Below are 23,156 nucleotides of genomic sequence, written 5' to 3' on the forward strand. Positions count from 1 at the left end.
GTAACATCTCATCCATTTGTTTATACTCATGCTTGTTTGTGGTGTCTTGGCAACAAGTACCACCATTTGTCCATGTAAGGGTTTCCTTTGGGGGAGAGTTTTTTTTTACTTTTTTAACAATTAAAACAGTGTTGCATTATGAGGATCTTCTGTATATCTTTTTAAGGTCCCATCCGTAGCAGTATACACTGTATACCAAGACCGTGGATTTTACTGATGTGACGAGATTAACCCCTCCAATAAAGACTCTAGGACAATATCATATATTTGTTTGAGGAGGAATACATTTTGACCAAATAATTGTGGAGATTATTTAGGTTTGGCATACAACTAACCAATATTTTTATGCAATAAGTGGTTATTATTTTTTTCTTCCTTAAGATTACCTCTAAGGTGCCCAGCATATAATTGTGGGCTTCTCCGATATAGCGCTAACATGACTAAAAATATATTGTATGTGTAGAAATTGTTGGAAAGTTTCCAGTGTGTTTTTAGCTGCTTCTTTATCATTTATATATTGTTTTCTATACTGTCTTTTATTCAGTGATTGTGCTCTCTTTTTTTTTTATATATATATATATTTTTTTTATATGAAACATGTTTCATGAGCTCTGCTATAAATGAGTCCCCAAATAGCAGGCCGTTGGCTGGAGAGACCAGGTCTTTATGGGCCATATTTATAATTTTCGAGTTGGTTCTTAACAGTGCAGTCCTGCGTCCTTCAGTGCATAACGCTGTGTTGGCATTTCCCAGCATGCAGATACATCGTTGGGCCCTTTCCCTGATGGCATTGGGGTCTAGTTGTGTGCCCTGTGACAGTGCCAGGTCTGAAATACAGGATCTTGGCAATGGGGCCAAGTAGATCCAGTAACTTGTCCTGAGAGGCTTTGAGATCCTTCTCGATCCCTTTCCGGGGGTCACGTCCCGCCTGGTACATGAAAACGACCACCGTCTGGTCGAACCTAGGGTAAATGCAATTTTATCTGGTAGCATGGGTCGTGGGCATTCGATTATAGTGCCAGGAAAACCATACTCGTTTTCCTGGCACTATAGTGCCCTGAGGGTGCCCCCTACCCTCAGGGACCCCCTCCCGCCAGGCTCTGGGGTGAGAAAGGGGTTCAACTTACCTCTTTCTCCAGCGCCGAGTGGGGAGCTCTCCTCCTCCTCTCCTCCCTCTTCTTCCGTCAGCGGCTGCTATGTTTATAAAATAAAGGGTTAGACCTAGCTGGACCTGGCACCCAGACCACTTCATTAAGCTGAAGTGGTCTGGGTGCCTATAGTGGTCCTTTAAGATGTGCACGTACCACCCGGTCTAATTGCCTGTGCATCCAGAAGTGGACAAACTTGGCAAGATGGGTCGGCAGGTTCCATTCCGAGGACCATGGATGGCGGATGGTCAATGGGTCAAAGAAAGGGCAACCTTGAGCAGCCCTTCGCCTTCCATTGTGAGCGATCCCTGTGTATCTTTGTGGGCATCCGCCACGAAAGATTCCTTAACATATGTTGCTTCCGAGTAGGGAATGTCTTGCCAACTACCTTCATCATCTGAATTGGAGGCGTCCATCTGCCATGCATTGATAATGCAAGATTCTGAGGGTAGGGGGGCGGAGCTTGACTGGCATGCGGATAGTACGTGCTCAGCAAGAGCTCCCACGTCTGGTCCTGAATTTGGGGGACTAATCCCGGTTCACCCACTCATATGACCTGCTGCTGGCAACCCTCTTGATCACGGGTCGATGCTGCATCCGGGGGTACCCGTCATGTGCACCTCCTTAACTAGCTTGCTTAACGCTACACAAACTCTCAAAATGGCGAGCAGGCTCACGGGGCATGAGATCTAGCAGCAGGCACCCGCTTACCTGCCGACTATCAATGACCTCCAGCTACGAATTGATGCGTCATTCGACCACTTCTGGGCCTGATTAGAGGCTCACCGGCTGAGAAAACTCAAAGCTAGAGAACTGTGCAAAGAGGGAAAGAACAGGAAGGGAGTAGGGCCCCCCGGGCACAGCGAAACATCAGAAGCAAGCACCAATCTACAAAAGACCACCCATATCGAAAGCACCAAGAGACGCACTCCCACGGCGTCGCCCATGGAGACCGAGGCTCCAACACCGCGGCTATACCCATGCTGGGAAGGACCCCACTGTGAGTGCCCAACACCGTGAAACAACGTTGCGGGCTCTCACCACAGCCTGGAACAGAAGGGGAGCCTCTCTTCACACCATTATTGCAACACTCCAGAACTGCCCCCACGACCTCTGAGCATAGGCATTGGCTGAGGATGAGCTTACCGGGCGGGTCTCAAGGACTATGCCCTGCAACTTGATGCTTGGCTCAGACTACCATCTCATAGCCCCTTGCTATAACTTACTCACCATATGTTTAGGAATAGCATTTATTGCAACCACATTTCTCTGTGCCATCGAAAAAGAAATCCTAAACTGGGCAACTGCACACAGAGGGTAGGGATACAATGGTACCACATCTTGTTGTAATGCATAATATGCTTATTGTTCATCTAGCTACAAGTTACACTCAGTTTACATGTGACGCCTAGCCTATAACCCATTACTTGTACTTTGAATAACCCTGCAATATTATCTCAAATCTAAAGTGTTTTAGGCAGCATGTATAGCCTGTCAGTTTATTTTAATTTACTATGCATTTCTCTGTTCACTCTTGATTTCCCTGATGCACAAAAGTTGAGTTTTACATCATCTTAGTTTTAAATCTTTCTGTTTAAGCATGTATACCATTTACCTACTCAACTTCCCATATATTGTTAAGGCATCTCACCAACCATTTAAGTGTTAATGTCAATTCTTTAGCCTAAGCATGTATGTTTTTTGCTAAACGCCTCCTCGCAACTTAGCATTGCTAAATCGCCTAGAGCCTCGATAAACCAGCCTAGTATGACACTCGACTGTATAAACCTTGTACATCGCTACTATGCCATAACCTGTTTTACTCGTGTTCCTATCTTGTTAAAAAAAAAAAGTGCAGAACCTCTTGACTACCTGCGCCAAATGTTTAATGTGATATGTAATACTGAACAAGTCACTGTTTACCCCTGTACTTAACTCTGCACTCAAAAATAAAGAATTAAAAAAAAAAAGATTCTGAGGGTAGGCTTCATCCTCCTCCGAGGAAACCACCGGTGGGGGTAGTTCTTGCCTAGCCGTATGCTTGCTACGTTTAACAAGTGCCATCCCTTTCGTCCAAGCATGTGATATGGTGAGGCCAGCTTGTTTTTTTTGGGGGGGGGGTTTGTTTTTTCAATTTGACAATTTTTATTTTCTTGATCAACCATGGGGTACAGAAGGTAGAGAGGGAGGGTTGGGGGTTGCATTTATTACATCATAACTTTGATTATTACATTGCATTATGATACATGTCAATTTGCCAATATGTTCTGCATCTGGAGAGGGCATATTACGTACACCACCTTTCGTACAGTTGCGACCATGTTCGTACCCACTCGGTCTACCTGTGACTCTTTTATGGAAGTCTTCTTTCTCCTGATTGGGTTAGTACTAAATTCGAGGGGGATATGGGGTGGGGTTACAGAATGAAAAGAAAGGAGGGGGGGTGTTTAACAAGTTTCACGCTAAACCACAGAGAGTGCTTTCTAACAGGCCTCCCCTGTTGTTCGGCCTTGCTCGTTCCTGCTATATTTCTTATTTCGTGTTGTTTGAACTTTTGTAGCCATGTCTGAGTGGCTTGTGATTGTCTTCCCGTGGTAGCGATGGGTGTCAAACGACACAACTATGTACAGTGTGGGTGTCCACTCCTCTGTCCCTCTCCCATTGGGGCTATTGTCGTGAGCTTTCGAACTTGGTCCAGTTGCACCTCTCTCACCCTGTGTTAGTTTGGTAGCCTACTTATGTGACTTACAGTGCTTCGCTACTTCCCTGTTCCCCTCCTCTTCCTTCTAGGAATATTTCCCACCCTTGTTTGCCTACAATTTTATGATCCTGTAGCTTATGCCCTGTGTGTATTCTTGTCTCATATTCTAGATTCGTAGTGACTTGTCTGATCACTGTCTCTATACCTGGGGTTTCGGTCTGTTTCCACGCCTTTGCAATGTGTAGGTTCACTGCTATCAATATGTGGAACATTAAGAATGCTTGGGTTTTCAAAAATACTTAGAAAATATTCAGATTCCAAAAATTTCCTCACAAGATTTAGTGTCTTTGAATATGCCATTTACCTGTGAAGAAGTACAACAACAAATTGAAAAATTACCTTGGAATAAACCCCCGGCCCTGACGGCTTTACAAATGCATTTTATAAATATATGAAATCTGTATTGGTAACCCCTCTAAAGGTCATGTTTAACGAGATTATGGAAAATAATTCATTCCCCAAAGAACTTCTCCAGTCTAATATAATTCCTATCTTAAAAATTAACAAGGACCCTAGTGATCCAAAAAATTATAGACCCATAGCTTTAATAAATGTGGATATGAAGATCTATTCTGCAGTCATTGCTGCTAGATTAAAAATCGTTATTGATAAATTGATAAATAGAGAGAGAAAAACGAAAGAAATCTGTCCCAATGTAATACTGAAAGGGATCAATTAAATACTTTATTGATAAACTAAAAAACTCACACAAACAAATGGTAAGTCACTAAGCTCTAATGTCTCAAGAAACAATAACTGAGGCAGAAGGTGTAGCTGATACAATGTACTATGTGAGGAATATTTACGAACGGGAGGGGAGTGCACAAACCATACAAAAAATATAGAAAAAAGCGGGCATTAAACCCAAACTGGGGGGAGTAAGGAAGTTAAGCTAAGTTAATGCCCGCTTTTTTCTATATTTTTTGTATGTTTTGTGCACTCCCCTCCCGTTTGTAAATATTCCTTACATAGTACATTGTATCAGCTACACCTTCTGCCTCAGTTATTGTTTCTTGAGACATTAGAGCTTAGTGACTTACCATTTGTTTGTGTGAGTGTTTTAGTTTATCAATAAAGTATTTAATTGATCCCTTTCAGTATTACATTGGGACAGATTTCTTTTGTTTTTCTCTCTCTATTCATTCATTATTAGGGTTATCCCCTTATCTGTTCCCTACCTTATTTATCAGTGATTTATATAGGGCTATCTCCCTTCTCTACTTGATAAATTGATACACCCAGATCAAATTGGGTTCGTCCCTGGTCGCATATCTTCTAATAATACTAGAAGACTGATAGATATACTGGATATGGCTCATAGACATGATATTCCCCTCCCGACCCTGTCTTTAGACGCCGAGAAAGCTTTTGACAGGGTCGGGTGGAGATATCTCGGGGGGGGGGGGGGGTGTTACGAGCTTTTGGTTTTCAGGGTAAGATTTGCAACGCAATTATGGCATTGTATTCCAAACCTTCTGCTAGAACAGTGGGCCCTAATATTTCAGCTGGATGGTTTTCTCTTGGAAATGGCACCAGACAGGGGTGTCCATTATCCCCAATCCTATATATTCTTACGCTAGAGCCTCTTGCTATTAGCATAAGGAATAACTCAAATACAAAGGGATTTCCTACTAGACATACCATAATCAAAATATCACTTTATGCGGATGATGCTTTGATCTCACTTACCTCCCCTGAGATATCCTTGCCCTTTCTCATTCGAGAAATTGAAACCTATAGCTTGGTCTCCAATTTCAAGCTGAATATTTTGAAATCTGTGGCCATGCATATTAATATACAAAATACTGTGGTTAAGAGGCTATCTGATACATATAATTTTATTTGGACCAACAAGGAAATAGTATATCTTGGGATTGTTATACCGGCATGCATAGACGATATAATGGAGAAAAATATTCTGAGACTGATGAAAGATATGAATTATAAACTACAAAAATGGAAAAATTTGGAGACAACCTGGATAGGTAGAATTAACATTATCAACTCATATATATCACCGCAGTGGTCCTATTTTTTCTCTATGGTACCCCTTAAAATACCAAAGATTTGGTTAAATATGATTCAATCGTCTTTTTCTAAGTTCATATGGAAAAATAAAAAACCGAGACTTGGCCTTAAAATATTGTCTAAAAAATTGACGAAGGGGGGACTAAATTTTCCTAATATTACCTCTATATACTATGCAAACATCATAAGACATATTTACTATCTACAAGACCCACAACTTGTTGATGAACCCTGGTATATACTAGAATCACAGGCTGTTTTGCCTAATAAACTGCAATAACTTATTTGGAAAGAAGTACAGGGTAAATCTCAATTCCTTGCTCATATTTAATCTAATATACTTAGTCAATTATTAGATATATGGCAAGAAATTAAAACATTGTTGGGTTATGTAAATAAGATACCAAAGACTTGTTCTCTGGCTGTAATTGAACAGAATGTAGTTGACCTCTCGTTAAATAGTTGGATTAATCATGGTATATACAACATATCAGATATTATGGTAGACAATAGATTGATTTCATTTCAACAGATTGTAGACACTTTTCAATTACCATCCAGAGAATTTTTTACCTATTTACGGATTAAAAATTATGTGCAATCTTCTATTAGTAATATTATATCTCCAATTGCTAAACATTTAGAAACTATATTTTGTTATAGATCGGTAAATAAAGTTACATCAATAGCGAATTCTCTATTAAATGAATTATGCTATACACCTATTAAAATTATACAGTTCTGGGAAAAAGAACTGGATATAGTAATATCGGAAAGGGAATGGTGTACCTCAATGTTTCATCTGACAAAATACGTACACAGTCTTAATCTGGTTGAATGTCATTTTAAATTAGTATATAAATGGTACTATAGCCCTTCAAGATTGTCCAAGATGTTCCCACATCTACAGGACACTTGTTGGAGATGCGGCTCATCTGTTGGGTCATATATACATATTTGGTGGAAGTGTCCGATTGTAAAATTATTGTGGTCATGGGCCTTTGAAATTCTCATTAAACTTTCCAACCGCAAACTAGAAGAAAACCCGGCCTCAGCGCTATTACATCATAATTGGAATTTTAATACAGCAAAAATTAAATGTATAGCATCCCACTGTTTTGTGGCTGCCAAAATTATAATTGCTAGAAAGTGGAAAACATCCACCCCCTTTCAAAAAAACATCTTATTAATCAAATTAAATTCCAACTTTCTATGGAAAATAGCCTTACAGACAATACTGCAAGTTCATTGTATAAGAAAGGCATTTACAAAATGTGGTTAGACAAATTTATATTAATATATGGATAAAAATTTGTTGAATGTTAATGGTCTTATGATAATTTGTTTACAGAGAATTATCAATTAATGTATGGGAAATATGGGAGATCGGATCACACTTTAGTGTCCAAATTTATGAGGATTATGAAATAGCTCATTGATGCATTTTAGTATTTAAGCATTTCCCCTTTTCTGTTTCCTATTGTCCATGTTGGTATTCTGCACAATAATATTTTATAATATTTATATAATATATAAGATGTATATATTTTGTTGTAGAAATGACTAGGTACATATTGTTATATGTTTGGTAATACGTCCATCTTAGACATGACTTACCGATATTATAGAAGAGTGATGACTTAATAATGTCTAAATGATAATGAGTTGGTTATTGGTCTGTGTACCTATTCGTTTTATACTTATGAAAGAATATATATATATATATATATATATATATATATATATCCATATGCTTACCTGTCTTGTTATGTTGTCTGGTCTTATCAATCTCTCACTCTGAAAGTATGTATGTTAGTATGTGTGTTATGTATATCGTTTGTAAGGCTGGACTTAGGCTTGATATATCTTGATAAAAAATAGATATACTTGGTATATTATGTGAAAACAATTTTAGATTGCATATAAAGATTATTATAAAAAAGAATGCTTGGGTTTTGGTGAATTGCTCTAGGGTCATGAAAAGGAGTCCGCACTCGGGTTCAAGCTTCACTGTATGGTGTATAGTATTTGAGATGATGTTGCCTACTCCCACCCAGTAAGTGGTGATGCGGGGGCATGTCCACCATATGTGGTACACCGTGCCCTTCCCCTCCCCACATCTCCAACAGCTCGTAGATGTTTGCGGATAGATAGTCGCTAGCCTAGCTGGTACCATGTACTACCTGTACTGTATTTTGCACATCAGCTCCAAGTGGGAAGCACATCTGGATCTGCCCTTGTGTGCTATGAATGCATTTTGCCATTGTTCTGTTTGCAATGTCTTACCTATATCTACTTGCCATGCCTCCTGACACCTCTCCGGTTCCTTGTCGATTGGGTCAATCAGTAATCTGTATAGGCTTGAGATAATTTTTTTTGGTATTGTTCTGGCTACGCATATTCGTTCTATGTTACTTGCTTTCCTGGGTGTAACTGCTCCTGTGTCATTCTCTAGGAGTGATTTGAGTTGTAGATACGAGAATATTGAGTGAGGTGGCAGACTATACCGGCTCTGGAAGTCCGGAAATTGCATTAGGGTGTCGTTATGGTATAGGTGTTTGATCAGTGTGCAGCCTCCTCTTTCCCATGGCCTATAGTCGAATGTGGTGTTGGCAATGTGTATGCTCTGTATTGGGGTCGTGGGACGCAGCCAAACCCCAACTGGGCTACACTAAATCATGGTCCCTTGATTTAGTGTAGCCCAGTTGGGGTTTGGCTGCGTCCCACGTTCTCAACAATAGAGACGTGGTGTCAGGCATTCCTATTCTTTTAGGGCGTAATTTGTGAGGTATCCGGAATAGATGGTGTCTACCTATTGCGGTCTGTCCTCCCCTTTATGAGCCAGCACCCCCGTGGCCAAAAGGGTCGCTTTGTAATATGTGCCCACATCAGGTAGTCCTAGTCCCCCTTCTGTCACCGGTCTGCTCAGTATTTTCGTTGCTACTCGTATTTTGCGATTCGCCCATATGAATCTGTTCAGGGTTTGTTGGAGTTTTTGTAGGAATATTCTGGGTATATGGATCTGTAAGGTGCGTAATAGGTATTGGAGTTTGGGCATCACTATCATTTTGACCCAGGACAGGTATTTGTAAAGTGTCAGCTATGTCTCTCATTAGTCTTTCGGAATTGTGTTCATGGAGACCGGCTATGGTCTTAGTTATCCACAGGCCCAGGAAGGTAAGGTAGTCATCCCTCCAATCCAGGGGGAATGGGCAGTTGGGCTATTGTGTGACCTGTCACTCCTACTCCCATTGCCTGCGTCTTTGCAACATTCAGCTTATAATATGACTGGTCCCCATACAAGCGTATTTCGGTCAAGAGGTTTGGCAGTGACACTTGGGGTTGTGCAAGTGTGAGCAGAATGCCGTCCGCAAAAAGATTTGCTTTATATTCTTTTCCACCCACCCGCACGCTGTGAATGGTAGTGTTCTCTCTGATTTTAATCGCTAGGGGCTCCAGTGCCAACACATATAACAGGGGGGAGAGGGGGCATCCCTGTCTTGTCCCATTGGGGAGTTTGAGGCCAGCTTGTTGATGTTTTGGAAGGGAACCTCAGAGCCGATAGCATCTTGCGGTGTTGGCCCCATAGCTTGAGTGGATATGTCAGACGGAACTTGTAAAAGCATTTTACAATGCCTTTTCCATGGAAGCTGTCCTTGCAGCATTTATCGTTGCCTGAAAATCCTGGGTTTATTGCAGGGAGTCCGCCATGGTATATGTAGTTGTTCTGTAGGATAGAGGACATACGTGTTAGTCCCCTTGCCTAGTCAAGGCCTGGTGGGTAGACCCCTTGCTCGTTGCAATTTGGAGTTTGCCTGGTATATGGGTGTATACAAACACCGCTAGGTATGCTGTGACATGAGGGCTCAGACACCTCTAAGGTCGTATTGAGCGGCTTATTAAAAAAAGGGGGTTGTGACGTTACTCCCTGGCTGGGTACCTCCACCAAGAACCGCTTCCTAGCTGGCTTGACTGGGGCCCTGGAACATCTCTCTCCTTGAACCGAATGGGGAATTCGCTCTATACAACCCCACGCACTGGACGACACTCAGTCCTGGGAGCTCTAGTCCTTACAAGGACTTCCACTGTTGAATCCCCTGCAAGCTGGAACAGCAGACACAGGGGTTGAATCTTCCTTCCCTCCAATAACAGTTTTGGAGTGCAAGCCACAACTGGCCTTATATGCATGTCCGCATGCAAGGGGCCCTCCCCCCTGGACCTGAGAGTAAACCACAGTAGGAACAAATACACAAGTGCATTGGCTCTCAGGTCCAGGACACTCCCATACAAAATCAGTTAATCCCTCCTCTGTACCTGGGAGATAATTGGATCAGGAACTGTACTAATCTAATCCAATTATCTCCAAGCACAGAAAAAACATACTTTTTCAAAACACCCCAAAAGTACCCTAAAAATACATAGAACCCCACAAAGTTACATCCCCTGGTAGCCCTGATCTGGGTGACCAGCATATTCAAAATCCACCAGATTAGTTCAGGGGTTCAGGAATTTCCTGGAAGTCTTATTTTGACAGACCGCAAGTATGGCCCCATGTCCAAAACAGTTCCATAGAATCAGGGCTAGCAGTCGGTCTAGTTCAGTAGTTTAAAAACGAACAAACTCCTGAACATAGTCAATGGTTTTACCCTGGAACTTGTTCCCCTTGTTCAGAAGAACAATTCCACCGAACAGTGCCCTTCTAACTTGTGTAGAACCGAATGCAGGCGATGATGGAAGTCCAGCGGTGTTCCGGAGTTTCTGTGTCCAATTTTAGTTCCATGAGATTAATGCCCAAACACTGCTGCCTGCGTTCATGCAAACAACATGGCCGCCACCTCATGGTTGTCCATAGGAATTGCAGCCACCCAGACAAACAATGGAGTGAGAACCATTCCAAGGTGTTAACAAGCTCCAGGGTAGTCTCCAGTTCGTGCGGTTGTTTGGTACCTGAACCATATAATCCCAATTGCACAAACCGAGACTTTTACATTATATTTCACAGGGTCCATAGTCTGTGGGCAGGAGGCAGTCAAGCAGGCTCCTCCAGGAGCTCGTGGCAAACTCACTGGAAAAGGGGAGTTTGTCACATGGGTGAAACCTTTGTAAATTATGGGAAGGCATTAAGAGACTCTATTAGCCAAAGGGGGGAACCCCTAAGTCCCCAGTGGGGAGCTACCGTATATACGTGGGTAATTGTAATCCTTGTATGTTTCTCATATTTAGTTCCAGGAATGATGTTTTTGGTAGGTACCGCAGTTGCTGTGAAGGACCAAGGGCTGTGAATGACCAAACTTGATGGACTTGATATATATATGTACAATGTGACAATCAAAATTCAAAGTACAAATGCAGTAGTGTATTCTGGTTTTGTGCTGCGCTAGGCATGACAAAACCCGGGCACCGCCCCCTTTTCCAAATTTCTCTTCCTGACAGACACACCCCCTCACTGATGCATGCACTGAAATACACTCACTGACAGATACACAGTCATTGTCACACACACTGCTTAAGCAATACATACTTTCACTGAAACATACACATTCACAGAAATACACACTCATTCACAGTTGCCCTCACTCACAGTTACACACACACTCTCAATCATTCACCGACAGACAAGCACATTCACCAACAGACACACATACACACCGACAGACACACATGCACACTGACAGAAATGCATACACACTCACTGACAAACACACACACTGACAGAAATGCATACACACTCACTGACAGATGCACACTCACTCAGTGTCAGACACAGGAAGAGCTCAGAGGAGGGTGCTCCCTCGCCGCCCGCCTCCATCATGTGCAGATTCCAGCCTCCTGGGCCCACAGGTCAAGAGGCTGGCAAGTCATCTGCTATAACTTTTTTTGACATCTCCCTGAAAGTGCCGCCAGAGGCAAATGCCTTGTCAGCCTAGCGCTAAGTACAGTGCTGTACAAATGGGCTATATAAATGTGAAAAAATATTTAAAATAACTTTCCATAGTATAAAGGGATATACCAAGAGATTTTTCCTCTTGTCCCCAAACATAAATATATACACAATGGGAGATGATACTACAAAACAAGATAGAAGACCAAAACATAAGCAAGTGCAATAATACAAGTCACTAATGTTCTTTGGAGGGCTGCTCATGGTGACTTGTTTTATTAAGTTTGCTGCTCTTTAAACCTACATGTAAGTGAATAAATGTTTTTGATTATTTTACAAACCACTGTTTGTAAAAAATCCATTAGCTTTTTCTCTTTTGTCCATGTTCCACATTGGTCAAAATGTAAGGTGTGCCTATCTTGATTGAACAAGCGTGAGTTGGCAATTAGAATTGTTTACCAATATTAAGTGTCACACAATTATACACTATATTTTGGTTTTCTATCTTGTTTTTCTGTTATCATCCCCTCAATGCACCACCTATTATCAGCCTGCATTACTATGTACTGTGTAAGTATGAGCTTTATGAGAAGAGATCCAGAAAATACCTTCTTTTGTATCTTGGATATTACATCATTGAATGAAATTACCTATTGTGGCAGAAATGCCTCTGCCATGTGTTCTTTGAGGGGCCTGCTTGCCAGCCTCCTGCCTCAGGACTATGACCCCATAGACCTGGCTAAAATACTTTTAAAAGGCTCTGTTCCTGCAATTGGGATTATATGGTTTGGTTCCCGAACAGCCGCAAAAACCACCCGGGAGCTTGTTAAACCTAAATGACAGTTTGTAACACTTTCCACCACAGTGTTCTAAGTGTTCGTCTGGGTGGCCGCTGTTCGCATGAATGGCCACCATGTGGCGGCCATCTTGTTCCAGCGAACGCAGACAGCGAGTTTATGGAACTGTTCGGACACTGAAACTCCCGAACACCGCTGGACTTTCAGGATCGCCTGCATTCGGGTTCTACACAACTTAGAAGGACACTGTTCGGTGGAAACGTTCCCACGAATAAGGTGAACAAGCTCCAGGGTAAGAACATTGACTATGCTCAGTAGTTTGTTTGTTTTTTAAACTACCGAACTAGACCGACCGCAAGCCCTGATTGTCTGGAACTGTTTGGGGCATGGGATCATGCGTGCCATCGGTCAAATTATGACTTCCTGAACCGATCTGGGTGATTTTTGGATATGCTGGTCACCCAGATCGGGGCTATCAAAGGATGTAACGTTTGTGAGGGTTTTGTGTGTTAAAAGGTGTTTTTAAGGTTTTATAAAACTGTATGTTTTCTGTGCCTGGGGATAATTGAGTTTAATACAGTACTTGACTCAATTATCTCTCAGGCACAGGGGGGGATTATCCTGTTTTGTGTGGGAGTGTCCTGGACCTAAGAGCCAACATAAATACAGTATGTACTTTATCATGGTCTACTCTCAGGTCCAGTGGGGAATGCCCCTGGAATATGTTAAAGTAAACCCCTTGCATGGGGACCTGCATATAAGGCCAGTTGTGGCTACCAATAAACCAGTTCCAGTTTACCCTCAACACAGAGTCTTGCTTCGTGCTTGTAGGGGAAAGCTATACCAGCTATAATCCGTGCTCTTGGATTGTTCTTTGGATTGCTATAATCACTAGCTCTTGTAAGAGCCACACTGCTATACCTGATATACTCTCTTGGAGGAGAGGTCTTCTCACTGGGAGCTGGATCCAGAAGTTTGGTCTTGGGTGAGAAGGGACGGCGAGACCCTAGCCAAGCTGCGGCGGCTAAGGGGCTACGGTGCTTATGGTATCCGGTGTGGTGCTTATGGTACTCGGCGACAGCTAGGAAGCAGCGATTGTCAGAAGCACCAGTCAGGGGTGCAAGGTTGTTCGTCACACCTATGAATTGTGTTAACTTTCTTTTCCATACATTGCTCAATTTGCATTTACATTTATAATAAATATTTAGCACAATCCAGTTCAGTTAAGCACTACCAGGGCGCACATTGTAAATGAGCTGGAGAGTGGGAAATATGGTTTAATTTTTGCTCTGACCTGTATGCTTTCTCTAGGCTGACTGCTTGGGGCAAATGACAGAGTTTGACTGGCAGGGAAATAACAGAGTTGCAGGAAACAAATAAATAAAGCATTGAGGTCGAGACATGCTGGAAGCCCAATCCTCTGCAGAAGTCACTCCCCCTCGCTCGAAGAGGAGGAATGTCAGGAAGGACGGGCTAAATGAGGGAATTAGGAGACACGGGTGAAGGGGAACCCAGAGGGGGGAGTCACCATGCTGCCATTGACATTAGCTTGCATGAATTTTTTTTTTTAATGACACCCAACAACGCTGCTGGAGTTGGAGTTACGTCTCCGGCAGCAAAACATTTTCATAGCTAACCACTGCACATACAGACCACAGGCAACATGACCACTTCAAATCACTGAAATGAAAATGGTGCTTGGAGTAACCCTTTAATGGTATTTTTTACACCATCCAAATTATGTGTGTGAGGTATAGAGGAAATGTAAACATAATATTTAAAAAATCCTGGGAAGTGTTAGTTCCCCTTTAATAATATGAGAGGTTCGTCCTACATATTGCAAGCAACCTTCCTTACATGTGATAAGGTATACTACAAAATTGTGTTCCTACAGTTTTAATTTTTCTAGCAATGTAATTAACACTTTGTGCTAAAATGTGATCATAAACTAGGTCCAGTTGTAAAATTGACAAGTGTTTATTAATGATTTTAACTACACATTTATAGTTTTAGATTCAGTATTAAACAGTTGGACTATATATTCTTACTGAAAAAATTGCTATTTGTAATGTCTCCTAATAGTCTCATAGCTCCTTTCAGCTTGTCTTAAAGGAACAGTATAGTTTGTATTCCTGACACTATACGTATGAAAACACATTTTAGGTGGCCGCCCTCCTCATCTCCGTTAAACGTTGATTTACTTACCTTTTTCAAACGCCCAGTGGGTCTCCTCAAAGCTGGCTCTGTCCCTGCATCACCTCCTTTGCTGAGATCAGATAGGCATTGGAAGGCTACTCCACAGGCCCAGTAAAATGCAGCGCTGCACCAATCAGCATCTGCTCATAGAGATGCATTGAATCAATGCATCTCTATGGGGAACTTTTAGCGCCTCCATGTAGTCAGCTGACACCCTCAGTAAATCAGTGACTCCCCATTTATAAAACTGTCTTGAAAGAAACATACCCTTTTCAAGCCAGTTTTATAAATGGGGAGTCGCTGATTGCCTGAAAGTTTCAGCTGACCACTCTAAGCCAATCAGTAGAGCCCCTGCATGGCGCACTCTGCGCTTCCCGAAACTGAGATTCAAAAGCCCCTGCACAGCGGCACTCTGTTCTTCCCTAAACTGAGATACCACCTGTGGTACTAAAATGCAGTTTAAGGTAAGAGTGCGCCCAGAGGCCTCCTGGCACCATAACAACTACATTTAAATGAAGTTGTTATGGTGACCAATGTGTCCCATTAACTTAAAAAAAAACATGAAATCCATGTCACTGTAGACACTGGGCAGTGTGTACCCTCTTAATAAAAGGGTCTTATCTCTTTTTCATTATGTTTTCTCTTTAGACATTCACAGCCTGGTGTAACTCCCATCTTAGAAAAGCTGGCACACAGATTGAAAATATTGAAGAAGACTTCAGAAATGGATTAAAATTGATGCTTTTGCTTGAGGTTATCTCTGGTAAGTAAACTATAAAAGAAAAAATATATATTATGTGCAATGTGTAAAAATTTAAAGTGCCTATATATGTGTAAAATGCTCACATACAATTAAAGACACACTTTAGGCACCCAGACAGTTCATCTCAATGAAGAGGTCTGGGTGCAATGCCACTGTCATTTTAACCCTGCAACTAAAAACATTGCTGATCTGCAGGATTGTCCCAAAAACTGGTTCAGCAACACACACTTAAATCAAACAAGGACCACAAACTGGCAGTGCACCAAAGCAGGGGTCAAGTCCTGGGAAAAAAAGTGTGGGAACTCACCCAAGATTCCCCCCCAAACCCCACCTAAAATGTTTTTTTAAATAATTATATGCTCGTATGTATATATATATTTCTCAGAACATCCAGTGTAACATTTATTGTAAAGTGACGGTTTACAAAAACATCTCCAAAATTCACATCCAATAAACAAATAAATAAACAGTTGTAACGTGCTTATTAGCATATCACAGACAGTCAAAGCCATACAATTACACACAGTTACAGGCAGAAAGTCACACACACACCGTTAAAATGCAGTCAGTCACATACACACTGCTACAAGCAAGCAGTCACACACACAGTTACAGGCAGGCAGTCACAGACACAGTTACAGGCAAACAGTCACACACACAGTTACAGGAAGACAGTCTCACACACAGTTACAGGCAGACACACAGATACACACAGTTACAGACAGACACACACACACACACCTACCTGGGCACTAGGGGAGGAGTGTAGGCACTGCAGGTCTACTGTGGACTGCATTCTAGCCTTGTAGAGGGAGGGTAAACGGTGAACTCTGAGCACACAGTATGTTACAAGGACTGCTTGCAGGCTGCAATTGCAGCATGCTATGGGCGGTGTAGTATAGCTGCTTGGCGATTTTTATGCTTGTTTTTGTCAAACTCACTGTTTATGATCAAATTGTATTTCTCTTACTATGCTAACATGTCAGACCCTGTCTAAATATGTAAACAAGGGATATAGAATAATCTTTAGATTGTTTCATACCTTACTACCTATTATCTCTGTAGAGATCAATAAATGAATACAAATTATAATGGTTTAAATTTGCATTATTTAGATAACTATGCAAGAATACATCAGCATTTCAGAAAAGATAAGCAAAAGGATAATCACACTTAGGGGAATTACAATGTCTTATCCCATTATTTGCCTCAGTATGCTGCAGTATTCAGGCGGAAGGTTACGGCTTTAGCTCTGCCCCCCACTGCCATTATGTCATAAGCCCCTCACACTATCCTCTGATTGGCGCAGTGGCTCCGAGCTTTAGAAGCTCTGCCACTGCGCCGCTGGCCTGCACTAGAAGGAGAACTATCACTTGAGTTACTCTCCTTCCCGTGCAGGCACTACCCTGCACCACCAATGTAATGCTGTATGGCCAGCCCCAGCGTCCACCATACAGCAGGGGCAAATGCAGACCGGCTCCTGTGTGTAGGAGCTGGGTCGGCAGCCTGGCGCCCCCTGCTGCCGTGGCGCCCTGTGAGACTACACAGCTCGCACACCCCCAAAGTCAGCCCTGACTACTAACGGGAACGGCGTTCTTGCTGTGGGAAAAAGTGCAGGAACACCGTTCCCACGCGTTCCTACAGGACTTGAGCCCTGCACCAAAGGAAGACTAGGACTTAAATAGGCTGAGGGGTGGTGTGTCAAATGGAAGCAAAAAGGGTGCAACAGCTGCATTAAAATACAATGCTGAAAACTAGCAATTGTAAAAATAAATATGCAAGGCATGAAATGATAGATCTCAAGATGATCCCACACACCACTCCTGAAACCCATAACCAATCCCATACACACATACAACCAATCACAAGCATCCATATCCATACTCATGCATGTGCCCTTGTCCGCTTAGCTGCGCTATCTTCCCAGGGCCTTAACAGTTTATCACTGCACTGCTTTTAAAGAGTTATATTAGAAACATTTGTAATTGTACAGTTATTTAAAAATATACTATAATATGGCTAACAGACCACAAGACAAATGGGTTAACTATGTATCACCACACCAATGTCAATAGTTTAATTTGAGCAAATACAAATGTAAAAGAACACTCTATTTAAAAAAATAAAAAAGAACATTTAGTAGATATACCCCAGAATTGTTAAAGGAATTCTATAGTGACAGGAAAACAAATCTAGTTTCCTGGCCCTATAGGCTCCTGCATGCCCCCCTCCCTCGGACCCTCCCTCATCCAGCATCAGATAACGGACCAAGGAAGAGTTACCCCTCAGAGGTGATTTTTGCAGTTTCTCAGAAACTGCAATAATTACCACTGTAGGGTTAAGGGACATAGGACATTGCACCAGGGCCGGCGCAAGCATTAGGCGAACTAGGCATTTGTGGGGGGCATCCACCAGGATATTTCAGGCGATCGTCCAGGCGCCCGAAGGTGGGGGTGCCTAGAGGAGCCCTGTCACAGGAGGCCCAGGAGGTGACAGGAGGCAGACGGCAGCAGTGTGGGTGTCGAGGGAGGCTGTTATGGCAGCTTCCCGCTCCTCCCTCATGCTTTGTAATGCCAGGAGCCTGAATATGACGTAATTCTGAAGTTGTCACACACGCAACCCCAGGAAGGTAGGGAGGCTGGATAGGCCTCAAAAAATAAAATTGTGTGAGTGTGTGTGTCAGTGAGTGTGTGAGTGTCAATGAGTGTCTGTGTGTGTGTGTGTGTGTGTCAGTGAATGAGTGTATGTCTGTCAGTGAGTGAGAGTCTGAGTGTTTGTATCTGTCAGTGACTGAGTATGTGTCTGACAGTGAGTATGTGTTTGTGTGCATCTGTAATTGAGTGTCTGTCTATAAGTGAGTGTATGTTTGTGTGTGTCTGTAAGTGACTGTGTGTGTCTGTCAGTGAGTGTGTCTGCCAGTATTTGTAAGTGTCTGTCAGTGAGTGTGTCTGTCAGTGTGGGTGCTCGTCTATACTAGTCTTATTATAAATGAAATTCACCAAATGCATTGAATACATAATTTATCACAGCAATGTGCAATGTATGTATTAGGCAGTGTGTGTTTATGGATGTAGGTATTAGGCAGTATTTGTGTATGGATGCATGTATTAGGCAGTATGTGTGTATGAATGTAGGTATTAGGCAGTGTGTGTTTATGGATGTACGTATTAGGCACTGTGTGCTTATGGATGTATGCATTAAGCAGTATGTGTGTATTAGGCAGAACTAATTGGAAACCATATGGCAACATTTAGGCTAAAAGAGCTCATCTAGAAGAATTCTCCAGTTCGGCTACAGTCACTGTTTTTGCTTAAACTTTGCAATTTGATTTTCAACTTACTGCAATTCAGAGTTTAGTGAATCAACCTCTGTGAGATTGTATATGTTTTTATAAAAGGGCGGCAAAATGGATCTTTGCTGAGGAATGACCAATCAGTGGCTTCTCATTGAGAAGTCTTGCAGATCAGCTGTGTGTGTGAATGGTTATCCAATCACAGACTTCTCAATAAACTGTATTACATATAATTTAGAAGACTTTCGAAGGCAGTTGAATTTTTCTTTACAGAGCTAAAGTAGGAGGAAGAAAGACCTTCCTGCTTTCTGACTGACAGTTCAGGGGTGTAGCATTGTTTATTTATAAAATTATGATTTCTATATGTGTTTCAGGTGGGTTGAACAAATCAAATTACATTAATCTGTGCCCAAACGAATTGATCCATTATTATTTTATTTGTTATTTTATTATTTATATAGCGCCAGCAAAATTCCGTAGCGCTGTACAATGGGATTTACCTGTGGAGTCTTATTCAATGAATAAGACTCCTCAGGTAAATCCTCCTGAATGGATCAATTTATTCCAGTGTATATTTACAGGGAAACTATAGTGCTAGGAAACAAAGTTGTTTTCCTGGCACTACAGCTCCCTATTGTGCCCCAGTCTGTCGCCTACTGTCAGCTACATTTTTCCAGAGCCAATGTCAGCTGGCGGGGGAGACCTAATGCGCATGCACGGCAATGCAGGCCTTACTCGCATTAGAAAAGCCGTAGGAAAGCATTATACAATATTCTGGCTGATTATCAGCTGAAGAGTCTCCCTAGTCCTGCAGAGTGAAAGTGTGATATAGCTTTTGTATCCCCAAGCATCAGCCAAGACTTGATGAAGGGTAAATCAACTGGTTTATTATGGTCAAGTTGCCTGTTTATATACTCCAGCAAAAATAAAGGTAATCCCACCCAGGCGTCTCTGTGTCTGGGAGACAAGTGAGTTTGCTTTTGCTTAAACTAATTATCTCCCAGGCCAAGTTGTCCGAATAGTGCTCAGATCTAATAGTGCTTGACCGCCCATGTGGCTGTTGCCCAAAATAGTTCTATAGGAAAAGAGGTAGTGGCCAGTCAACTTTCAGGAGTTCCTATATGAATATAAACGAAGGCTCCCCCTGGCTCGTAGGAAGCTAATGTTTTCCCTGTTCTGGAGTATCTTTTCCATGAAAAGCGCTCCCCTGGCTTGTCTGGGAACGGAGCCCAGGGTTTGCGAAGCCAAGCATCAGAAATACAGTTCCACGAACTCGACAACCAAATACCGCTGCCTGCATTAGGGAGACAAAATGGGCCCCATTTACTAGAGCATGTGTGTTTGGTTATACGAATGACGGCCACCCAGTGGTCTTCAATAAAAATAAGTAGACTTGTGCGCAAATGCTTTTCAGGTAGGTCAAAGAATCAAATTCCAGGTCCCTCAGGTTTTAACCCTTCAGATGCAAACATAGCAGTTTCAGAGAAACTGCTATGTTTACATTTGGGGTTAATCCAGCATCTAGTGGTTTTCTTGCGGACAGCCACTAGAGGCGCATCTGCAACGCTGGAGGCACATTTTGCCTCCATCGCACAGAGCGTCCATAGGAAAGCATTGAGAAATGCTTTCCTATGGACCCTTTGAATGCGCGCGCGGCACTTGCCGCACATGTGCTTTCGGCTCCGTTGATGTCTGACGGGGTAGCTGACGTCAGCGGGTTAAGGAAAGGTCATCAGCGCGAGGGAGCCCAGTGCTGGAATAAGTTAAGCTGCTGAAGGGGTTTTAACACCTTCAGTGCCACAGGAGGCATTTTTGAATATGGGGGCACCCTCAGGGAACTATAGTGTCAGGAAAACCGTTTTGTTTTCCTGACACTATAGTGATCCTTAAACATGCATGTGACGTCACGCAAAAGACGCACACACACGTTCTGGGGTCAAAGGCCGGTTACGGCCAATCAGATCCGTAGGAGGCTTATTTAAACAAATTTTTACTTCTTCTCATTGCCCTGTTTTGGATTCCCTTAGTAGGTTATCCAAGAGTGTGTTCCTGAGCGTTTATTTCTGGTTACTAACTTCGTTTTAAATTCCCTGTATTCTGGTATCTTTGACTTTTGGCTTTCCCTTATTGTTGTGTCTCCTTCTGTGTCCCTGACTTCGGCAAGTATTCTGACTATTCTCTGGTACGTTTAGTCCTGACATTCTCTGACACAATTCTGCAAGATCTATGGCCCTGTTGTAATGTCAGGATTATTAGTAGATCCAGCACGCAGAATTATATCACACTTAAGACTAAAGGTAACGTCTTATTGGGCCCACACATATAACTGATTTTACACGTCAAGAGGTGCAATGTGGGATACAATTGTTAGCTTTATCTTAGAGGGATGTACCGAAGCGGGTAGTGACCCTAAACCATGGGATGATGGGGAGTAAAGGACAAGCCACCAGAACAAAATCTGAGGGCCCGAGGAGGCCTTACACATGTCTTATGGACACCGGGTAGGGAGAGTTCTTCTCACCAGCGAGAGCTGAACTCAACAAATGTAGCAAAAACTGAGGAAAGATATAAAACCATAAAAACAATATAATATGAACATATGATTTTATGGGAGGTGAGTCAAGTGAGCGCAGGTTTGCGCTTGTGAACAGCAATCTTTAAGTCTGACCACAGATTATCTATTGGATTGAGGTCTGGGCTTTGACTAGGCCATTCCAACACATTTACATGTTTTTCCCCTTAAACCACTCAAGTGTTGCTTTAGCAGTGTTTGGGGTCATTGTCCTGCTGGAAGGTGAACCTCCGTCCTAGCCTCAAATCACACACAGAGTGGTACAGGTTTTGCTCAAGAATATCCCTGTATTTAGCACCATACATCTTTCCTTCAACTCTGACCAGTTTCCCAGTCCCAGCTGCTGAAAAACATCCCCACAGCATGATGCTGCCACCACCATGTTTCACTGTGGGGATGGTGTTCTTTGGGTGATGTGATGTGTTGGGTTTGTGCCAGACATAGCGATTTCTTTGATGGCTGAAAAGTTAAATTTTAGTCTCATCAGACCAGACCACCTTCCTCCATACATTTTGGGAGTCACCCACATGCCTTTTCGCAAACTCAAATTGTGCCCTTTTGTTTTTTGCTGAAAGTAATGGCTTTCTTCTGGCCACTCTGCCATAATGCCCAACTCTATGGAGTGTGTTTGGTTAGTGGTGCCTCTTGCTTAGGTGTTGCAGCCTCTGGGGCCTTTCAAAAAAGGTGTGTATATGTAATGACAGATCATGTGATACTTAGATTGCACACAGGGGGACATCATTTCACTAATTATGTGACTTCTGAAGGTAATTGGTTGCACCAGAGCTTTTTATGGGCTTCATAACAAATGGGGGTGAATATATACTCACAGGCCAATTTTCTGTTTTCTATTTCTAAAAAATAGTTTTATGTATATATTTTTTTATTTCACTTCTGATCCATCACATGAAATTCAGATTAATAAAACATTGAACTTAAGGCTGTAATGTTTCAAAATGGGGTCAAGGGGGTGAATACTTTTGCAAGGCACTGTAATTCCACAAGTGCCGCTGTCTGTAGAGGCTTGATGCGGCTGATATAAGCCATATTAGATGATGACTGCACGGAGCTTTGGGAAATCGCAGCCGCTCCGGTGAGCCTGCAAGCTCCAGCTCCTTACTCGATTTATCTTCATCACACAACACACAATTTAATCACAGAAATACAGTCTTAATTAATTTGGATCAAAAGTGTATCATATTCATCAATTGTAATAAACAGCATAATGGATTATTAAATTCTGATATGACTCAAACTTGTATCCTACCAGACAGAAGGCTAAATAACTAGTAGTTGCACTATGTTGCACTAGTAGTTGCATTATGTATTGCTAATCAGTCACCAAAATGTTCTCAAAACTATTTATTCGTAAACTACATAGTAATTCTTTTAATATTTCAGAGTAATCACTGACCTTTGTGAACATATCATATTCATATTACCAGCACTTATGTTATTGTACACTCATATGTTTTAAAGGACCACTCTAGGCACCCAGACCACTTCAACTTAATGAAGTGGTCTGGGTGCCAGGTCCAGCTAGGGTTAACCCATTTTTTTTTATAAACATAGCAGTTTCAGAGAAACTGCTATGTTTATAAATTGGTTAAGCCTTCCCCCTAATCCTCTAGTGGCTGTCTCACTGACAGCCGCTAGAGGCGCTTGTGTGATTCTCAATGTGAAAATCACAGTGAGAGCAAGCAAGCGTCCATAGGAAA

General features: G+C 42.2%; 1 protein-coding gene across 1 annotated transcript in view; it reads left to right on the forward strand.

Annotated features, from left to right (window-relative positions):
- ACTN3 (actinin alpha 3) overlaps positions 1-23,156 on the forward strand; it is a 115,573-nt gene that overhangs the window by 50,669 nt on the left and 41,748 nt on the right. Inside the window, exon 2 of the mRNA XM_063437425.1 lies at positions 15,460-15,574. Within this exon, the coding sequence (XP_063293495.1) occupies positions 15,460-15,574 (115 nt within the window). The remainder of the gene's footprint in view (positions 1-15,459; positions 15,575-23,156) is intronic.

Source organism: Pelobates fuscus, chromosome 12, assembly GCF_036172605.1.
Source record: "Pelobates fuscus isolate aPelFus1 chromosome 12, aPelFus1.pri, whole genome shotgun sequence".
In the NCBI taxonomy this organism is placed as follows: Eukaryota; Metazoa; Chordata; class Amphibia; order Anura; family Pelobatidae; genus Pelobates; species Pelobates fuscus.